This window comes from Vicia villosa, unplaced genomic scaffold (genome assembly GCF_029867415.1).
Source record: "Vicia villosa cultivar HV-30 ecotype Madison, WI unplaced genomic scaffold, Vvil1.0 ctg.002570F_1_1, whole genome shotgun sequence".
Classification (NCBI taxonomy): Eukaryota; Viridiplantae; Streptophyta; class Magnoliopsida; order Fabales; family Fabaceae; genus Vicia; species Vicia villosa.
In genome coordinates this window covers 251,045-271,787 of record NW_026705972.1, presented here as the reverse complement: position 1 = coordinate 271,787, position 20,743 = coordinate 251,045, and the positions used below count along the sequence as shown (strand labels likewise).

Below are 20,743 nucleotides of genomic sequence, written 5' to 3'. Positions count from 1 at the left end.
GCATGAGGTTCACAAGGAATCTCAGCGAGCTAATAAAATACCAAAAATAGTCAGTCTGTCTATCTGTCTGTCTTTCTTTAATCAATTCAATTCCTTCTCCTAATACAAAGAAGAAACTTTCCCAATCATTAGCAGCAAACACAATCACAATGACACAGAGAAGGTTCCTGTAGAGTACTACAGATATGTAGGGTGTTTAAACACTTCCCTATGTATAACCGACCCCCCGGACTCCAGAATTTCTAGTCTAGGTGAAATCCCCACACTTAGCAAACTCCTAGGGTTTAGTTGAGATCTTTTTTTCCCTTTCCTACTCGTAGGACCAATAAGAAAGTTCGTGTGATATCGTAGGAAGAACTGAAACAAAATTCATCCCACCACGGGCGCATTCTCCTTCCAAATTTCGCGTGAAGGGTCTAGCGTGCCGTCCTCCCAAGTGAAACGGGGAGGTAAAGAAAACGACACCACACCTATCACTCGGACCCACACAATTTCGCTTGCCTCCGGCATCCCTTGGCTCCCATTCTCTAATTTTGCAGAACCATCTTTGAAACGTTTGTTCTGCCTCCTTCAACAAAGTTCTCATATCTTCGTTCTCAATAGCTTTAAGAAACATCTTTGTGCCTCCCATATGAGTGATTTTAACAGATGTAATCCCATCCTCCTCCAGCTTTTGTGGTATCAAGTGGGCTTCTTCTATATTTCTTATTATACCTACGTATCCACTCTTGGCCCATTCCATCTCTTCTTCCTTGATGGTTATTGTTAGCCCTGTGCTCTCTCCTTCAAGTGCCTTTTGGCCTTCTTGTTCTTCTTTCTTCTTCATTTGTTTTCCACCTTGAGCTGCATCTTTATGTTGTATCGTCATTATTTTTCTTGTCGCTCCTCCTTTCCTTGCAACTTCTACATACGACTTTCCATCTCGTCTTAAACTCTGACTATATTGTAGGCCTTTCACCATCTTGTTGTGCTCGTTGCTACTTGTATTCTTCCTTGAGCTGAGAGGTTGTCTTTGTCCTCCCTTGTTATGCCCAGGCTTGTGCTTCTTCATGTACGGTCTTGCAAATCTAGATATATTCACCCACGCCTTATATGATCCGAACCATACATCTCTTAGTTGATCTTCCAACCATTTTACGTTCTTGACTCCTATATATCGTACAAATCCAAAGAGTCTCCCTGTTTTGTTCCTTTTCTTTGCAATATACACGTCCACCACTTTCCCCCATCTTTCAAACGTTCTCTCCATTTCCTTCTCACTGATATCTTTTGGTAAGTTATTGACATAACATGTAGTTGTCCCATCTGAGATTGTGTTCTTGTTGTTGACAGTGTTGTCTTGATCCAGTCTATTTGTTCCCTTTCTTCTCTGTCTCACGTAGGTCCATGTACGTGTGGTACTTAAATTGACCTGTTAGCGATCAAAATCCACTTCTATTTGACTAATTTTGAAACTCTTGTTTTTCAAACTCGACTATTTTTATTTAATTACCTTTAATTTGACTTCTTATTATTTCTTACTAATAAATTAAATGTTTTAAATTGTAAATAAGATATTTTTAGTGGCAAACTTATATACATCACAACATGAGAAAATAAAAACTAAAAAAAATGTTGACGTCACTATGGAAGGCTTAGAGACCAAAACATGTCAGTTTATGATAACAAAAATCATGATACATTGTCTCTTCTTAAGGAAAACAAACTAGTTAAATGTTGTTAGGAAAATCTTCAAGTCACTGTTCACTACAACAAATAACGTTTTCATGAAGAAGTTTCTACGTAATCTATAAAAAAAGTAGAGGTTTTATTCCAAGGCGCACCATATATATATATATATATATATATATATATATATATATATATATATATATATATATATATATATATATATATATATATATATATATATATAACTTGTTACCTCTATTTTTATAAAACCCGAGGTGATATACCATTTATGATATGTTTCAAGTCTCAGCTAATACACTTTATGTTTTTATTTGTTAACAACTATAAATTAAATGATTTAAGTCTTCGGTTTCTTTGATAAACCGAGGGATAAAATAATCAGATTTTACTATAAAAAAACTCGTTGAACAGATTTTACCCTAATATTATCTTATTTGTAGCCGCCCCACTGTCGAATGCATTATTTTTTTACGATGGATAGCAAAACTCAAAATAATGTTCTTCTATCTTGAACAAAATATTTTTCCAGCATTAGCAATACATCTAAAACAATGGTGTTGTTGTTGTATTTATTGTTTAAGGTTTTGAAAAGTATAATTTATTCCTAAAAGACTTTACTTAAAAGTTGTTAGGAAACTCCTAAAGCCTGTATTAGTTCTCACACATGATAAGTATTAACTACTAAAAAAAAAGTAATTTATGGGTGAATATGGAATATAAATTCCTCGCTAATTGGGAGAGATTTTGTGAAGAAAATTATATACTCGATAAATTTAAGAAAGCTATTTGAGACAAAATTATCCAGTCACCAAAAATCTATAGTAAAGTCCCTCAGAGATTTGAGATGAATTTTATTCTTTCTAATCTTTCTATCAAAAAGTTATTTCTAAAACATGTTGGATATATTAGTATTCTATGAGAGAATTATTCAAACTCTTACTTTTTTTTTTAATGTAAAAAAGTGAAACTAAATTATTTTTCTTACATTGTATATTAAAATTTTTATTAAAATTATACTTAATATTTTTCACAAAATTGGTATCGAAAATCCTTAAACCTCCATCAATTTACGAATATTTTTCACAAATTTTCTTGACAAATAAACTTATTTTGGATCTTTCATGTAATCGCCACCACTAAATGTCAAACCAAATACTTACTAGCCCTTCCCTTAAAATTACCGCCAAGGTAGCTAAAACTCTCAAATAGGAAATTAAAATCAACGACTTTCACCAATTCATACTCAAGCCACCTAAAATTTTTATATCAAGGACCAACCGCTAATTAGCATTTAAAAAAATGGAATATTAAGTTCTTGGGATGGAAATGGTCTTTTTGCAGGAATATTACTCACTCCAATTACTCTTTTTACGAATTTAGTAAGGAACAGTTATTTTCTCTCTCTTATTTGTAATTGGTATGTAATTTTTTTTTCGAGATTTCACGTTTTCCTTTGTAATAGGTTGGAGAACCCTTAGTTCTCCCATATATATATATATATATATATATATATATATATATATATATATATATATATATATATATATATATATATATATATATATATATATATATATATATATATATATATATATATATATATATATATATATATATATATATATATATATATATATATATATATATATATATATATATATATATATGGTAGTTCTCCCATATATATATATATATATATATATATATATATATATATATATATATATATATATATATATATATATATATATATATATATATATATTGCCTATGAAAAAAAAGCATTTAAAAAATGGTGGCTACTAGACTTCAAATGGTCTTAGCGTAACACACAAGATGTTCCATAAGTGACCAACAAAACTCGAAGTTTAAACTTTTTCTACCAAATGTATAATGGACAAGAAAAACTTAGTAGAAAGATTTTGGAAAGTTTTAGTGTGCCCGAGCATTTTCAATATTTCATAAGAAAATTTTAAAAATGGAATGAGAAAAAAATATTTTCAAATACAAACTATTTATAAAGAATTAGTTTAGTTAAATTGTGTGAATTATACGAGTGGGGGAATAATTGCTGGAGTATTGTAAAATTTCTTTATAATAAAGATGATATTTTATATTACTATAAGTCTATATTCAGAAAAATATCAGTTGAATCATTTAACAAGAAAATTTCTTATTTTGTGATGTTATATTTTACTATTTGGAATCTTTCTCTCACCACTTTTGCCTTTTTGATGCTACGAAAAGTTTATGCTGTAACTTTTTTAGTTTACGCTGAATCTTGTTTTTAATGTGTGATTATTTTTTGTTTATTTTCTTGTATCGGCCGCTACAAAAATGAAAAAATAACTTTTATTATATCTTGGTTTATGCTGTATAATCTGTTTAGTTTTAACTCTAATTAGATCTTGTTTTTAATGCGTGATTATTTCTTCTTTGTTTTCTTGCATCGGCATACTAATGATTTTATCTTTAGAAACGGAATTTTGGTTGTTTTTTTTTTTACTTAATTAACATTAGTTTGATAATTTAGATGTATTTTTGATTAAAAAAATCAACAGGATATATTTATGGCCTTGTGTCCAACCATTTTAAAAGTCAAAGTCAAAGATTAAATTGAGCTTTATTTAAATTTTAAATAATTGCATTTATCATGATAAAAATTTAATGATTTAAATCCGACTTAAAGAGCTTCTTATTAGGCGTAATAATTATCATTTTAAATTTTTTTCAATTTTTCATATTAGTCTCATATTGAATTGCAATTTTTCATTAGAAGTCAGTTCGACCACTGCGTTTACTTCAGATTTCGACCTGGTAATTCATTTGTTATTTTGTTGCTTTATGTGGATGATATTCTCATAGCAAGCAACAATGTTGAAGATGTAACGAGGGTGAAGGATGAACTCAATAAGGAGTTCGATATGAAGGATCTGGGAGCTGCTTCCAGGATTCTTGGAATTGACATTCGAAGAGATAGAAAGAAGTCGAAGTTATGCTTATATCTCAAGAGGCATATCTACGGAAGATTCTCGAAAAGTTTGGTATGTCAAATTCGAAGCCAGTTGTGACTCCAACAAACCCTCAATTCACGCTGAGTATTGATCAGTGTCCCAGTACTGATGTCGAAAGAGCCTATATGCTAATATAGTTGGTTCTTTGATGTATGCTATGGTTTGTACTAGACCCGACATAGCATATGCAGTAAGTCTTGTAAGCAGGTACATGGCGAACCCTGGAAAGGCTCACTAGCAAGCATTGAAGTGGATTTTAAGGTACATAAATGGGTCTCTGAATAGAGTCCTAATTTATGGTGGAGCCGTGAGTGAAGATAGTAAAGCAGTAATAGAAGGATATGTCGACTCTGATTATGCAGGTTGTATGGATTCCAGAAAATCTATTTCTGGATATGTTTTCACTATGTTTGGCACTGCAATTAGTTGGAAAGCAACACTTCAGAAGGTTGTTGCTCTATCAACCACTAAAGCGGAGTATATTGCCCTAACTGAAGCTGTGAAAGAAGCATTATGGCTTGAAGGTTTTGCGAAGGAGTTGAAACTTCAAGGTCGAGGTATCACTGTTAAATGTGATAGTCAAAGTGCAATACACCTGTCGAAGAATTCAACCTATCATGAGCGAACTAAGCACATTGATATGAGGCTGCATTTCGTCAGAGGAGTAATCGAGCGTGGAGAAGTCCAAGTGCTGAAGGTTTCGACTGAAGACAATGTTGCTGATATGATCACCAAGACAATGCCGAGTTGCAAGTTTTTCCACTGTATGCAGTTGATAAAGCTGCACGAAGAAAGCTAGTTTGTTTCCTTGATGTTGTAGAGTTAGATCCAAGGTGGAGATTTGTGAGATATTGGATCGAACTCTAGTATGGCCGAAGGGTAGCTTCTTTGTTCGACAGGGTTAAGCATGAAGTCGAAGGTTGTTCACATGCTTGTATCGAAGATGCTAGGGTTGTTAGCATCTTAAATTAGGTTTTAGTGTTTAAACCCTAATTTGTTAAGTTAACTTGTTTATTAAGTTGGCTTGTGTAATGGGCCTTGTGGAAAAAGCCCATTAGTTAATATGTTAGGTTTTATTATAAATAGCATACTAGTCTCTCATCATTACTAAGCTGCAAATCCTAATTTAGGGTGAGAGAGGTTATTTGTTATTCTTGTAAACTTGTAATCTTGTTTTAAGAGAAAGTAAAAGAATAGCAGTTATAACCAATATTCGTGTCTCCTCTTCTTCCTTGTCCTTTATTCATCCCTTATTTTACACTTTGTTCGTGGCATTGAATTCACAACATATATATATATATATATATATATATATATATATATATATATATATATATATATATATATATATATATATATATATATATATATATATATATATATATTGCTTATGAAAAAAAAAGCAATTAAAAAATGGTGGCTACTAGACTTCAAATGGTCTTAGCATAACACACAAGATGTCCCATAAGTGACCAACAAAACTCGAAGTTTAAACTTTTTCTACCAAATGTATAATGGACAAGAAAAACTTAGTAGAAAGATTTTGGAAAGTTTTAGTGTGCCCGAGCATTTTCAATATTGCATCAGAAAATTTTAAAAATGGAATGAGAAAAAAAATATTTTCAAATACAAACTATTTAAAAAGAATTATTTTAGTTAAATTGTGTGAATTATACGAGTGGGGGAATAATTGTTGGAGTATCGTAAAATTTCTTTATAATAAAGATGATATTTTATATTACTATAAGTCTATATTCAGAAAAATATCAGCTGAATCATTTAACAAGAAAATTTCTTATTTTGTGATGTTATATTTTACTATTTGGGATCTTTCTCTCACCACCTTTGCCTTTTTGATGCTACGAAAAGTTTATGCTGTCACTTTTTTTAGTTTAAGCTCAATCTTGTTTTTAATGTGTGATTATTTTTTGTTTATTTTCTTGCATCGGCCGCTACAAAAATGAAAAAAATAACGTTTATTATTTTTTTTGTTTTGAAAGCAAGAGGATATATTAAAATTACCAAGATCCAAGAATACATCCCACCAAAGGGCCGAATAAGAAAATTACAAACCAATTGGAACCTACCTTAAGTAAAACAATGAGTTATTGCTAAACTCAAAGAAGTTATAATTGGAATACATCCCTATCTATTAGCATACTAATGATTTTATCTTTAGAAACGGAATTTTGGTTGTTTTTTATTTACTTAATTAACATTAGTTTGATAATTTAGATGTATTTTTGATTAAAAAAATACACAGGATATATTTATGGCCTTGTGTCCAACCATTTTAAAAGTCAAAGTCAAAGATTAAATTGAGCTTTATTTAAATTTTAAAGAATTACATTTATCAAGATAAAAATTTATTGATTTAAATCCGACTTAAAGAGCTTCTTATTAGGCATAATAATTATCATTTTAAATTTTTTTCAATTTTTCATATTAGTCTCGTTTTGAATTGCAATTTTTCAATTTTTTTAACTTTTTCTTCTAGACATAATATGGATCGAAAAAAACTTAGTAGAAAATTTTTCGAGAGGCTTACTATATATACAAAACTTTTAATATTTCTTTGAAGAATTTTAAAATGGAATGGAAAAAAATGAAAATTTTCAAATATAACTATTCATCATGTAATTTCTTGGTTAAATTGTGTGAATTGTGCAAGTGGGACGAAATTTTTTTTTCAATAAGTATAGATTTCAATATCACCTCAGGAAAAATTACAAGCAGTAAAAAACCATCTCTATACCATAAATTAGAGAGATACATCTCAGAGGCAAGGTATTCCACACATGAAAATTACAGCATATAGAGGAATTGTTAACAGACCTAATTTTATATTACAATAAGTCTATATTATGAAAAATATGAATTGAATCATTTCACAAGCAAATGACGGTATAAAAAGCCAATAAGTATAGAAACTGTTTATATGTATTTTAAAGAAACTGTTATTTGCTGGCTGCACTCTCGTTTTATGGGAACAGCAGATGTCGCTATTTTTATAAACTCCAGCACTGGCCTCAAAACGCAATGGGACCTGTTACGCTCACTACTGGGAGCGGCCAGCGCTCACAGCGGCACGGTGGACGCGTTTGAATGGAGTCAGAACAGCAGCGACATTTTTTCGTGGCTAGCGTTTCAGATATGGTATCCAGTTTGAAGACTAGTGTGCCCGAGCATTTTCAATATTTCATCAGAGAATTTTAAAAATGGAATGAGAAAAAAATATTTTCAAATACAAACTATTTATAAAGAATTAGTTTAGTTAAATTGTGTGAATTATACGAGTGGGGGAATAATTGCTGGAGTATTGTAAAATTTCTTTATAATAAAGATGATATTTTATATTACTATAAGTCTATATTCAGAAAAATATCAGTTGAATCATTTAACAAGAAAATTTCTTATTTTGTGATGTTATATTTTACTATTTGGAATCTTTCTCTCACCACTTTTGCCTTTTTGATGCTACGAAAAGTTTATGCTGTAACTTTTTTAGTTTACGCTCAATCTTGTTTTTAATGTGTGATTATTTTTTGTTTATTTTCTTGCATTGGCCGCTACAAAAATGAAAAAATAACTTTTATTATATCTTGGTTTATGCTGTATAATCTGTTTAGTTTTAGCTCTAATTAGATCTTGTTTTTAATGCGTGATTATTTCTTCTTTATTTTCTTAAATCGGCGGCTACCAAAATTATAAAATAATGTCTATTAGCATACTAATGTTTTTATCTTTAGAAACGGAATTTTGGTTGTTTTTTATTTACTTAATTAACATTAGTTTGATAATTTAGATGTCTTTTTGATTAAAAAAATCAACAGATATATTCATGGCCTTGTGTCCAACCATTTCAATACGGATAGAAAAAACTTAGTAGAAATTTTTCGAGAGGCTTACTATACCAAATAACTTTTAATATTTCTTTGAAGAATTTTAAAATGGAATGAAAAAAGATGAAAATTTTCAAATATAACTACTCATCCATGTAATTTGTTGGTTAAATAGTGTGAATTGTAGAAGTGGGACGATAATTGTTTGACTATGGGTTAAAATTTCACTATCATAAACATGATAATTTTATATTACTATAAATCTATATTATGAAAAATATGAATTGAATCATTTCACATGCAAATGAATGTATAAAAAGCCAATAAGTATAGAAACTGTTTATATGTATTTTATAGTATATACAAATACAACTGATCAAAATCATTCTTTCCATGCTTTATATGTTTTGCGTCACGTTAATTTCTTATTTTGTGATGTGATTGGAATTACTTTGACACATTATATTATTTTGTACAATATAGGATCATTTTGTCACCACTTTTGTCTTTTTGGTGGTACGATAATGTCTTTTTAGTTTATGCTCCAATTAGATCTTGTTTTTAATGTGTGATTATTTCTTGTTTCTTTTCTTGCATCGGCGGCTACCAAAATTACACAATTAACGCCTATTATGAAATTGTGTACTTCATTTGAAATTTCTTGTGAAAAGAAAGGAACCACCAATGAAACAAAAATATAAACGTTTCGATTTTCATGTTACATCTGAAGTTCATGTTGACGAAGGATGACATCATGGCACTACTACCATGGCCTATTATAAACTAAAACTACAACTAATTTACATCAATGTTTTTTCCATCTCGAATAAGTGGATCATTTGTCTCTTGCACTGGCCCGACCTCATCAATTAATCTTTCATCGGCTAAACCACGTATTTGTTCAAGTTCTTTCATAGGCACAACTAGTTACATTTTATCTGATTGATATGGCATTTCATGCTCGGTGTTATCTAACTTGTCACCATCCACACATGTTTCTACAAATATCTTCTAGATATGCGACATAATACACTTATTTTGCTTCTTGTGCAAGAATGAACGGGTCATACTGACGATATCGTTTATTCATCTTAAAGTCAACGATATTGTACTCTTTATTAACTATGTACCGGTTACCTATCATAACAATTATCTTAAACAATCGTTGTCATAAATGTAGGGTCATGGGTTCGATACCCAGCTGCAGCCAAAATCTAAACGCTTTTAAAAATTACATTTCACAACGGGTATATATCAGAACTGATATGGTATATATAAGAGTTTACTGTAAAACATGAGATTGCTTAATTTTTCCTTGCCTCTCATTAATCATATACAACAATTCAAATAGATTTTTAAGACAATAATCTGAAAAATTAAATTAGTCTTGAAAAACAAGTTAAACGATCCAATGTTTTTTGAATTTCATGCATATTGAAATTCATGATTTCCTTACTAACCCATAGAATTTGATTCAATCCCAAATTCTTCAAAGTAATGTTGATGAATGAATGTCTACCGAGTCTTTCACACAAAATTTGATTTTCTTTACTTTTCTAGTTTATTTTTCAAACAACAAGATTTGTGTGAAAGACTCAAACTAACATCCAATTATCAATATTGTTTTGAAGAATATATGACATTGAAACAAATTCACATTGAATCAAATTCTATTGGCTAAAGAGAAAATTATTATTTACAAGATAATTGCAATTAAAAAAAACAACATTGGATTGTCAAAAAAAAGTTTCAAGAATAATTTAATTTTTTTTATTATTAGCTTAAAAATCTATTTAAATGAATGCACATTCAATGAGTGGTTAGTGAAACAAGCAATCACTTATGATATAACAAATTCACTAATAAAAACATCAAATAATTCAGATAGATTGGGAGAACTTGATAACTAACCTTTCATGTAAGTTGTGAAGAGTTGAAAACATGTGTTTTTTATGGAAATATTATATGAAAGACTAATATAATATTTTCACATCGAACACGAGTTCACAACTGTCTTAGATCCATGTTCAGTGATAAATATTTCTAGTTGCACCACAGATAACATACAACATCAACAACATACAAATAAACACCTATAATTCAAAATAAAAATTGTGAGTGAATAACCTTATAAATTATAACTTATCACTACAACATTTTTCACTTTAGGCAACGAAAGAATAGGCAACGCCTAGAAAACCGCCCTTAAAGGTATAATAGACTACGCTTTTAAACGTGTTTGTGAGTTTCTATACAACACCTGGAAAACCGTCCCTTATTTACTTCACGCTACGGTTTTCAAAATGCGGGCATAACGTAACCGTTGTCTATTCATCATAAGCGACGGATAACGAAACGTGGATAGAATTTAACCGTCTCGTATACCTTTTATGCCACGGTTATGAAAGTGTGGTCGCGTATTTTATTGAAACAACACTTCAAAAGCGCGGCTTATTATAACTTAAGTTATTTGCCATATTATTAAATGTAGAATATGGGGGATCGAACTCAGTCCTTGAAGGTTATTTTATTTGTATTATATTGTTTTAATGTGATTAATATAAATATGAAAAATTAATTTAGTTAAAATGTACATCCTGAGATTCTAACTCAGGATTTTATCAACAACAGAAAATTCCTGTGCCACTACACCACACATGATATTAAACCTTAATTTAATATATACGTATATCTATATTTAACGTTTTTTTTATTTTTATAAAACTTTCATTGAAAATGTCTTGTGAAAAACTTGAAACCCTGAACTTTCTTTCTCTATACAACAGAAAAGTTGTGCCGTTTCCTCTCTCGCTTTCCATTACGCTTTTCTCTGTAACTCACCCGTTAACTCTCTCACGCCGGCCACCATTCTCCGCCATTGCACGCCTTCCACTGCTCATGTTACATCATCTGTTGCAATACCTCTCAAAAGTAAGTTTCTCTTTTTCATTCTCAAGTTCATAATCTTCCTCATGAAGACCTCCGACCACCACACTCCTTTGTTCTTCTTCTATTTCATTTACTTCTCTGTTTTGAGTACCTTCTTTTTTCTTATTTGTGAAAATAGAAGCAGTTGGACAGGACCACCGCCTCAGACTCCCTCGTATTGTTGTGCAGTATTTTTCTCCAAGGGTGAGTCTCATTGTTCCTGAAAATACCCAGATACTTAAATTTTGTTCATGCTACATCTTTGTTTTCATTTGCAATAGAAATGAAATTAGAACCTAATTATGGAATATGTAAGGGAAGTTAGGGATTTTCCATTTAAATTGAAGGTTGAATGACAAATCATTAGAGGAAATAAAACTAAAAACAAGCAGCAGTAGGACCTGTGTTATTAACTACATGTGTTTTTTCCTACATCTTCACAAGGTTTTGCGATTGGCCGTGTTTTTGATAGTTGATCTCTGCTTGGAATATGTGATGTATCTTAACATATTCAGTTTAGTTAACTTTGTGTTTAAAATCTGTTGATTGTAGTATATAGAAAGAAACAAAGTGTATTTTTGTTTATTAATAATGAATTATGAATGAGTTTCAGTTCAGTATTTTTGTTGAGTTAAATTAGGGAGATAGAATTATAATTACAAGGTATCATTCAAACTTCATGTTATCTTACTTTTTGCATTGTTTAGAAAATCATAAAGAGCTTAAAAGTTATAGATTATCCAAGTGTGTATTTTTGGAAATTTGTCTTAAAAGGCTAATGGGCTTGATTCTAATTACTAGTATTCATGTTGCAGAAGTTATACCAAGGTCTCTGAATCTATTTCCTCGATTATCGAGAGACCTTATCATGTGAATAACACTAAGGACTTAATTTTGGGTTTGTAACCTTAGACCTCAACTTCAAAAGTAGTCTTTTAGAATTAACAAATCATTACAGGAAATAAAAGTTGAGTCTGAAATTGAACTTGAGAGATAAATGATAGGTTATTTGCAGTCCAACTCTTACAGTTTAGTTCAGTTATTTTTCAGTTTGGTTCTGGTCAATAAGCTGTGTGAGAAATAATATTTTGGTTGGCCAATTATCAACATTGGTTTGATTAATTTGAAGACAGGTTAGTTTGATTCGGTTTGGCAGTTTAGTTTTGTTCTACTTTGCACTTATTCTGACACTGCCTAGATGTAGATATCTAGTTCTCTTAAATGTAAATCACAAATCTCAACTGTCCTTGATCTCCTTTCTAGATATCTAGTTCTCTCAATTCCCAAACACTATTTTGAAACTACTGCTGCGTTAAATATAAGAATTTGAGTAGTATCGTGAACCTTTAAGGATCCATTACCCAGTGTCTCTTAGTACCATACATGTACTTATTTTTGGCGTATTTTCACGAGCAAATCTAATCGGAGCGACATCCCTATTTATTTATCATCTCTGTAAAAACTTTGAGGAGACATATTTAAATTAGTCAATAACTTTCAAATGCTTAGTCTACGATAGCTTTGTTCAAACCAACACTTTACTTCTAAGATTTGGAAACACATAATAAATCTACATATGTAATTAGTAGTATTATACACTTAAGTCATGAAGTTCACTTCTCACCCTTTATGATTGAAAACGGCACTCAACTTGGAATTATAGACACATATCTCTGTTGATATACACCAAGGTTGATTAGCTTGTTAGTTGATGGGTTAAAACTTTGAATCAGTCCTCTGCAATATCACGTGAGTTGTAGTCTTATTAGACGTCGAGATGCTACAATGCGTGATCTTTATTGTCATATGTACAAATGAATTATAGCGTAGGATGATTACAAAAAGATTTATATGTCGGCAAATTTCTGATTTTCAATGAGAAAGCAGTGAATCATGACCTCACCCTTTAGGTAGCTAAAGTTTGGTAAGATATTGTCCTGATCATTAAATAGTCCAAATGCATGTAACCATTTTTTTTTTCAATAAGCAATGGAATTAAAGGGAGCAAAAGGGATGCTCCACCCCAATACAAAGAGAGTTACTCAACAAAACACAAAAGAGGTTGGATGTTCCAACCATAAAAATTACAACAAGGCAATTTCTTATAAAAAGAAATTAACCACCACCAAGAGACCCTAACTATCTCCGACATGCTCTCTATGAAACTAAAGGACTCATCACTAAAAACAATTGCATTACGCTTTAACCATAATGTCCAAATTGTTGCTATCCAAACCACCGCCATAATAACTCTTTTAGTTGTGCACTTAATCTTTGAGCAATTATAGAAGAATTCTATGAAATCTTCCAATGACAAAAAATCCCCGACTCCTAGCCACATAAAGACTCTACGCCAAATTCCGAGTGTCACTTCACATTTAGAAAAAAGATGCTTAATGCTTTCCTCCTCCTTCGAGCATAAAACACACAAGGAATCTCCTCCTTCATTCAAAATTCCACGGTTCACTAAGTTGTCTTTTGTAGCAATTCTATTATGGATAAAACGCCAACAAAAAAATTGAATTCTTGAAGGCACTTTTAACTTCCATAGATGAACTAGGGCGCTCACCTTCTCTTCGGCCAACGGAGGACCCGAGAGCTTCCCTTTGAAAAAATCGTAACAAGTTTTAACCGTGAATGCATGTAACCATAATTCAGCATATTTCTGATTTATATGTTTTAATAGTTAAAATTAGTGTGTAACTTTAGTATTAGCATGATGACATAGTCTTGTACATGCAAGGTAGTTACAATTCATGAAAAAGATGTGTGGGAACATGAAGAAATATGTGTCACATTGGTAGCAGTAAGTGGAAAAGTGTCACCTACGTACCCACTTTGAAAAACTATACTTAGCCAACAATTTATTTAATAATCCCTTACTTACTTTTTAACTTACTGTTTGTTTATGTTGAAAGGAAAACCTTCATCCCTTATTACTTGTTTATATATGTTTCAATGATAAAAGTTCTTCAAATAATGTAATATTTATTTGCCATCCACAAAAATGTCTATATATACTAATATATAATGAATTAGATTGATTGTTACTTTTAGATATTGCATTGAAGTTGTAAATATATTCAGCTAGTGTTTTAGCAGGTTGTAAATATATTCAGCTAGTGTTTTAGCAAATTTTTAGTCTGATACTTTGGTAAATAATTTATTTAGAGAATTGACGTTTCTCCTACTGATTTCACTTTTAGGTACAATCAGTGTTTGTGTTGGTGCTCTCCTCACCCAACCTTCAGTTAGTGTTTTATCAAAGATTCAACCTGCTACAACGTGTTAATTGGTAAATAATTTATTTTATGTGTCAATAGTGATATTAAGTTGTTAGTTATTTAATATGTTAATACTGTGTTAGTTTATAGTTAATTTATTTTATGTTAATATTGTTTTAGTTGGTAAATAATAGTGTATTATGCCTATTATTATTATTATTATTATTATTATTATTATTATTATTATTATTATTATTATTATTATTATTATTACTATTATTATGTGTTTATACATTTATTGATGGATGCTTAAAATATCGTAATTATATTAGATTAAAGGTATGGACAAAGCATGGACTAAACTCCCAAGACATTGGAATAAGTATAGAAAAGGTGTTAGAAATTTTTTAGATTTTGCCTATACCAAAGGAAGACCTCAAGGACGTGAAATTTCTTGTCCTTGTGCTCATTGTGCAAATTGCAAATGGGAAAGAAGACATGTGGTTCGCGATCAATTAATAGCTGCAGGTTTTGTAGAAGGATATGATATTTGGGTAAACCATGGAGAGGATATACCATCGCCTATGAAAATTGACAAGGACACCAAAGCGCAAGAGAGCTCACTTGATGACATTGATGGCTTATTGTATGACACATTTAGAAATGTGGTTGAAGCAGAGGAAAGTAGTGAAGCTCCCAATGAAGATGCGAGAAAGTTCTACAAACTGATTAATGAGGCAAAGCAAGAGCTATACCCCGGATGTGAAAGCTTCTCTACTTTATCATTCATAATTCGACTTTACTTGCTGAAGTGTCTGCATGGATGGAGCAATGCATCATTTACTTCCCTTTTAGAATTATTGAAAGAAGCGATTCCTGAATTAAACATTCCTGAATCTTTTAACAAAACAAAAGGGATGATTAGTGATTTGGGTCTCGATTACAAAAAAATTCATGCATGTCCAAATGATTGCATGTTATATTGGAAAGAACATGAGAATGATAACTCTTGCAATATTTGTAAGGCTTCACGATGGAAAGAATTTCCTCACGTAGAGAGTGAGTCTTCTGGGCATGCGAAATATGATCATAAAATTCCTGCTAAGGTTTTGAGACATTTTCCATTGATTCCACGATTTCAAAGGTTATTTATGTGTTCAAAGACGACAAAGGAAATGAGGTGGCATGAAGAAGAACGCTCAAAGGATGGAAAATTAAGGCATCCCGCAGATGGACAAGCATGGAAGGATTTTGATAGACTTCATCATGACTTTGCTTCTGAGCCTCGTAACATAAGACTTGGCTTATCCAGTGACGACTTCAATCCATTTCGGACCATGAGCTTATCACACAGTACATGGCCTGTCATGATGGTAGTATACAACTACCCTCCTTGGTTGTCCATGAAATCTGAATATACAATGTTATCATTGTTGATTCCTGGGCCACAATCACCGGGGAATGACATTGATGTGTACCTTCAACCATTAATTGAGGAGTTAAAGGAGCTATGGGAGTTAGGAGTAGACACATATGATGCCTCAAAAAATCAAACATTTAAAATTCGTGATGCACTCCTATGGACAATTAGTGATTATCCTGGGTATGCTATGTTATCAGGTTGGAGGACCAAAGGAAAGTTTGCATGTGCGTGTTGCAATCATAACACTAAATCATCATATTTAAAAAATAGCCACAATATGTGCTATATGGGTCATCGTGTCTTTTTACCAATGAGCCATGCTTGGAGGTTAAATAAAAGGTCCTTTAATGGAAAGAAAGAACTTAGGTCTGCACCTTCTTTGTTAAAAGGAACAGAAATTGTGGAAACCTTGAAAGATTTTGAGAATGAGTTTGGTAAAAAAAGAAGAAGAAAAGAGATGGTCCATGGAAGAAAAAATCAATATTTTTTGAGTTACCTTATTGGGCTGAAAATACATTACGTCATAATCTTGATGTGATGCACATTGAAAAAAATATATTTGATAATATTATTGGGACTCTTTTAGACATACCAGGGAAGACAAAAGATCACATTAATGCTCGTTATGATTTGAAAGATATGGGAATAAGAAAGAAGCTTCATCCAAAAGAGATTGGTGGAGGTCGTGCAGAGATTGCAAAATCTTGTTTTTCAATGAATGCGCGTGAAAAGACTATTTTTTGCGGTGTTTTGAAGGCTGCCAAATTACCAGATGGGACTGCATCAAACATTTCAAAGTGTGTGCAAGTTAGTAATAAGAAAGTGTTTGGCTACAAGAGTCATGACGCACATTTCATGTTACATTACTTATTACAAGTAGCGGTAAGAAGCACCTTGCCGAATGCAGTGGCTGAACCTCTAATTCGTTTAGGGTCATTTTTTCGCTCTCTGTGCAAAAAAGTTATCCAAGAGCAAGATTTGAATTTCTTAGAAGCTGAGATTGCAGATATCCTCTGTCAAATGGAGATGATTTTCCCTCCAAGTTTTTTTGATATAATGGTTCACTTGCCTATTCATTTAGCAAATGAAGTTAGATTGGGCGGTCCAGTTCAATTTCGGTGGATGTATCCCACTGAAAGAAGCTTATGTAAACTTAAAAGTTATGTTCGTAATAGAGCTCATCCCGAAGGATCTATTGCGGAGGCATATTTGGCTGAAGAAGCTTTTACTTTTTGCTCAAGATATTTGCATGACAATGTAGACACAAGGTTGAATAGAAAGAGTCGAAATTATGACAATAATGACTTGTGTGATGTGGATTTAAGCGATTACTTTTCATGTATTGGTCGCTCATTAGGTGGGAAGAAAAATGGTACACCATTTTTTCTAGATTCAACTACAAAAGCCCAAGCCCATCGATACCTTTTGTTCAATTGTGATGAAGTTAACACATTCATCAGGTACCATAATATATTAAGTTCATTTATAAAACACACACACACATTAGTGTTATTTTCTAATAGATGATAAGTTATCTTTGTAGGGAGCATGATGACATTGTCAATAGTCAAACTAAAGGACGTAGGTGGGTCAAGGCCAAAACCCAAAGTCAAGATTTTAGTGAATGGTTTAAAACCCGAGCATTGAAAGATGATGTATCAATTCAGTTAAAAGATTTCTCTAGAGGTCCATGTGATACAGCAAAGAGGTTTTCAGGTTACCTCATTAATGGATATAGATTCCATACTATGAAGCGAGATGCAAGACGCAAAACTCAAAATTCAGGTGTAACTTTGGTTTCAATGACTCCAAGTTTTGCAAGCTCTAAGGATGAAAATCCTAAGATAGAAGCTGTAACTTATTATGGAGCAATTAGAGATATAATTGAGTTAGACTATTACGCTCAATTCCACTTTGGCAAGATGAACATATTCAAGTAAGTTGTTTATTTTGCTCAATAGTTATTTTACTTCTTAGTGTTTAGTGCATGTTTGATATCATAGTAGATTTATCGAAACAATCTTGAGCCACTAGATGTGATTTTGTGAAACTCAATAGGCTAAAATAATAGTTAGTTAGAGTATTCTCTGATTTTAAGAGATTATTTTGTTATAAAAGAAATGGGAATAGAATAATACATTTTACAAATAGAAACATATAGTTCCTCCATTGTATCTTTAGAAACAAGATTTATTAATTACAAGAATAAAACTTTTATGAGTAATGTATCATATTGAATCTCTTTCAATTACAATGAAATCACAAAAATATGCCAGAGCTTTTATTACAATCAGCAGCTTGGATTCTAATGAAACTCAGCTTTGAGTTGCATTTCTTCACTCTGGGTAGTAATGTTTGGTGAACAAAAAATTGAATTTACAACACATGCAGTATGTGTTTTTAAGTAGCACATCTCAATATGGTGTTTATAAATATATTTTTCTAAATAGCACTTCTTTTTAACACAAGCTTAGTTTGTTTCATTATATTTTAATTTGTTTTTGTATTGTAGGCTATTAGCAAAAAGAATGCAGTTAATAGGAGCAAGCAAAAGTTTATGCATCGCGTAGGACCGACAAATTTTGCTAGAATTCGTGCAAAACTGGTATGGTATTTGTGTGTGATTCTCTATATAATGTGTTTTTTCAATCTCTTATTAATTAATATTTGGTTTTTTAATATATGAATATTAATGTAGCGGGAAAAAAAGGATGGACAAGAAGTCACTCAAGCTGAGATGTTTATTGAAACTCGAAAAAGTCGTAAGGGAAAACAAGTGGATGAGGAAACCCAATTTGCGATTGTAAGTTATATTTATAATATCCATTTTAATTGCACATGTAGTTTTTAATTTTGTTCAAAAATAATAGTTTGATATATTAGGATAAACTTCAAGAGTCTATTGAAAATTCAACTGAAGTTAGAACACAATCATTTCAATCATTGTTTGGAAAAGAAAAGCCCGGTAGAGTGAGATGTTATGGAAGAACTGTTACACCATCATTGTTGAAAAAGAATGAAGAAATTTCTTTAATGAAAATGCAATATGATGGTAAAATTTCTGACATGACACAAAAGATGGGAGCAATGGAGGCACTTTTGAAAAGCATGTATATGCAACAAAATCCGCATTTAAGTGAAGAGGAAGTAGATGAAAAGATGAGAGAAGCTTTGCACAATGATAATATTCCAACACCACGCTCATGGACATCAACCTATGCTCCGGATAATCAAAAGGTATCACAATTGATTAATCAAAATCGACATTTATTATTTTAAGTGTCAAGTTGCTATTTCTTTAGTGTTTTGATGGGTAAGATTTATGTATAAATTTCATTAAGATTTGTGGTTAATGATGTTTAAAAATTTGGTTATTATGTTCAATGCATGCTTAGTAAATTACTGCACTTTGCATAGAAATAAATTTGCTTCTTTGGTGTCTTTAACTTTAAAAAAGTAATTTTTTAATGTTTGTATTAATTTACAAGTTTTTTTCTTCATATTTTCAGGTTAGAAACGAAGATGATCCTCTGGATGAACAAGATGAAGATCTCCAAGATGACGACGATCTTTATTATGATCAAGATGATGAGGATCTTCAATATGATCAAGATGACGATCTTCAATATGATCAAGATGACATTCTTCAAGATGACGATTCTCTACATGATGATTCTCATGATCCTCAATACAATGAATGTGATGAAGACCTTCATTGATTCAAATATGAACAATTATATTTTGTTTTATGGAGTTACATAAGTCAACTAGTTAGTTTATTACATTTCAAAGAGTTTGGATTTATTTTGAAAATTTTATTCTTACATTTCAAAGAGTTGATTAATAATATTCACATATAATCTATAGGAATAAAATAAAGGTTTATGAATGAAATGTATCACCATATAAATGTATAGGAAATTTTTTACTAATTAAATTTAAAGCTATAGAAGTTACAGCATTTATATATCTTTTTTTTTTAATTCATAGGCAACGGTTTTTACTTGTTGCTTATTAAAAACCGTGGACTTTTCCTAAGTTTTAGGCACGGTTTAGCGTATTTCGTATCAATGAAACTATACATTAGCTATGGTTTCCGTTTGTTGCTTTTTACCAACCGTTGCAGATTCTTGTTTTGGAGACGGTTATTTTGTGTTGTTACTATAAAACCGCGGCTTAACACTACAACTAAAACCGTGGACTTTTGATGTTTCTGGCGACGGTGTTTTGAATCCGTGGGTAAAAATAGAAAAACCTCCCTCTAAATGAATAGGCAACGGGCGTTTATTCCACACCTGATAAACCGCCCCCTAAAGTCTTAGGCTACGGTTATTGCACTTTAGACCGCGGTTTTGCGTTGTTAATTATGAAAGAAGAATAAAAACTACTTTTTATTTTTTCCATATTCCTTCTTGATGTTCCTTATATGAAGTAGACACAAGAATCTACACATAGAAGATAAAAAAAAGAGATAAGAGAGAATCTAGTAAAAACATAAACAAATGTTTGGAGAAACAGAAACAAAAAGAATCTACTCATGGTCTTCCAGATAGTCAAAGTCAAAGTCAGATTCTTGATGTATAGTCTTAAAGGTAGATTTCTTCATAGAAAAATAGATAA

General features: G+C 31.3%; 1 protein-coding gene across 2 annotated transcripts; it reads left to right on the top strand.

Moving 5' to 3' along the window:
* Positions 1–11,314: 11,314 nt before the first annotated feature.
* On the top strand, positions 11,315–19,915 carry LOC131639246 (uncharacterized). 2 transcript variants are annotated; one of them, XM_058909744.1, is made up of 7 exons: positions 11,315–11,479; positions 11,616–11,680; positions 14,683–14,771; positions 18,636–18,728; positions 18,822–18,926; positions 19,007–19,360; positions 19,633–19,915. In XM_058909744.1, the coding sequence occupies exons 4-7, from the start codon at positions 18,681–18,683 to the stop codon at positions 19,840–19,842; spliced, it is 717 nt and encodes a 238-aa protein (XP_058765727.1). In that variant the 5' UTR covers positions 11,315–11,479; positions 11,616–11,680; positions 14,683–14,771; positions 18,636–18,680; the 3' UTR covers positions 19,843–19,915. The 2 variants fall into 2 exon arrangements, with proteins under 2 accessions (XP_058765727.1, XP_058765726.1); XM_058909743.1 differs by lacking the exons at positions 18,636–18,728; positions 18,822–18,926; positions 19,007–19,360; positions 19,633–19,915 and adding an exon at positions 15,033–17,534.
* Positions 19,916–20,743: the final 828 nt, after the last annotated feature.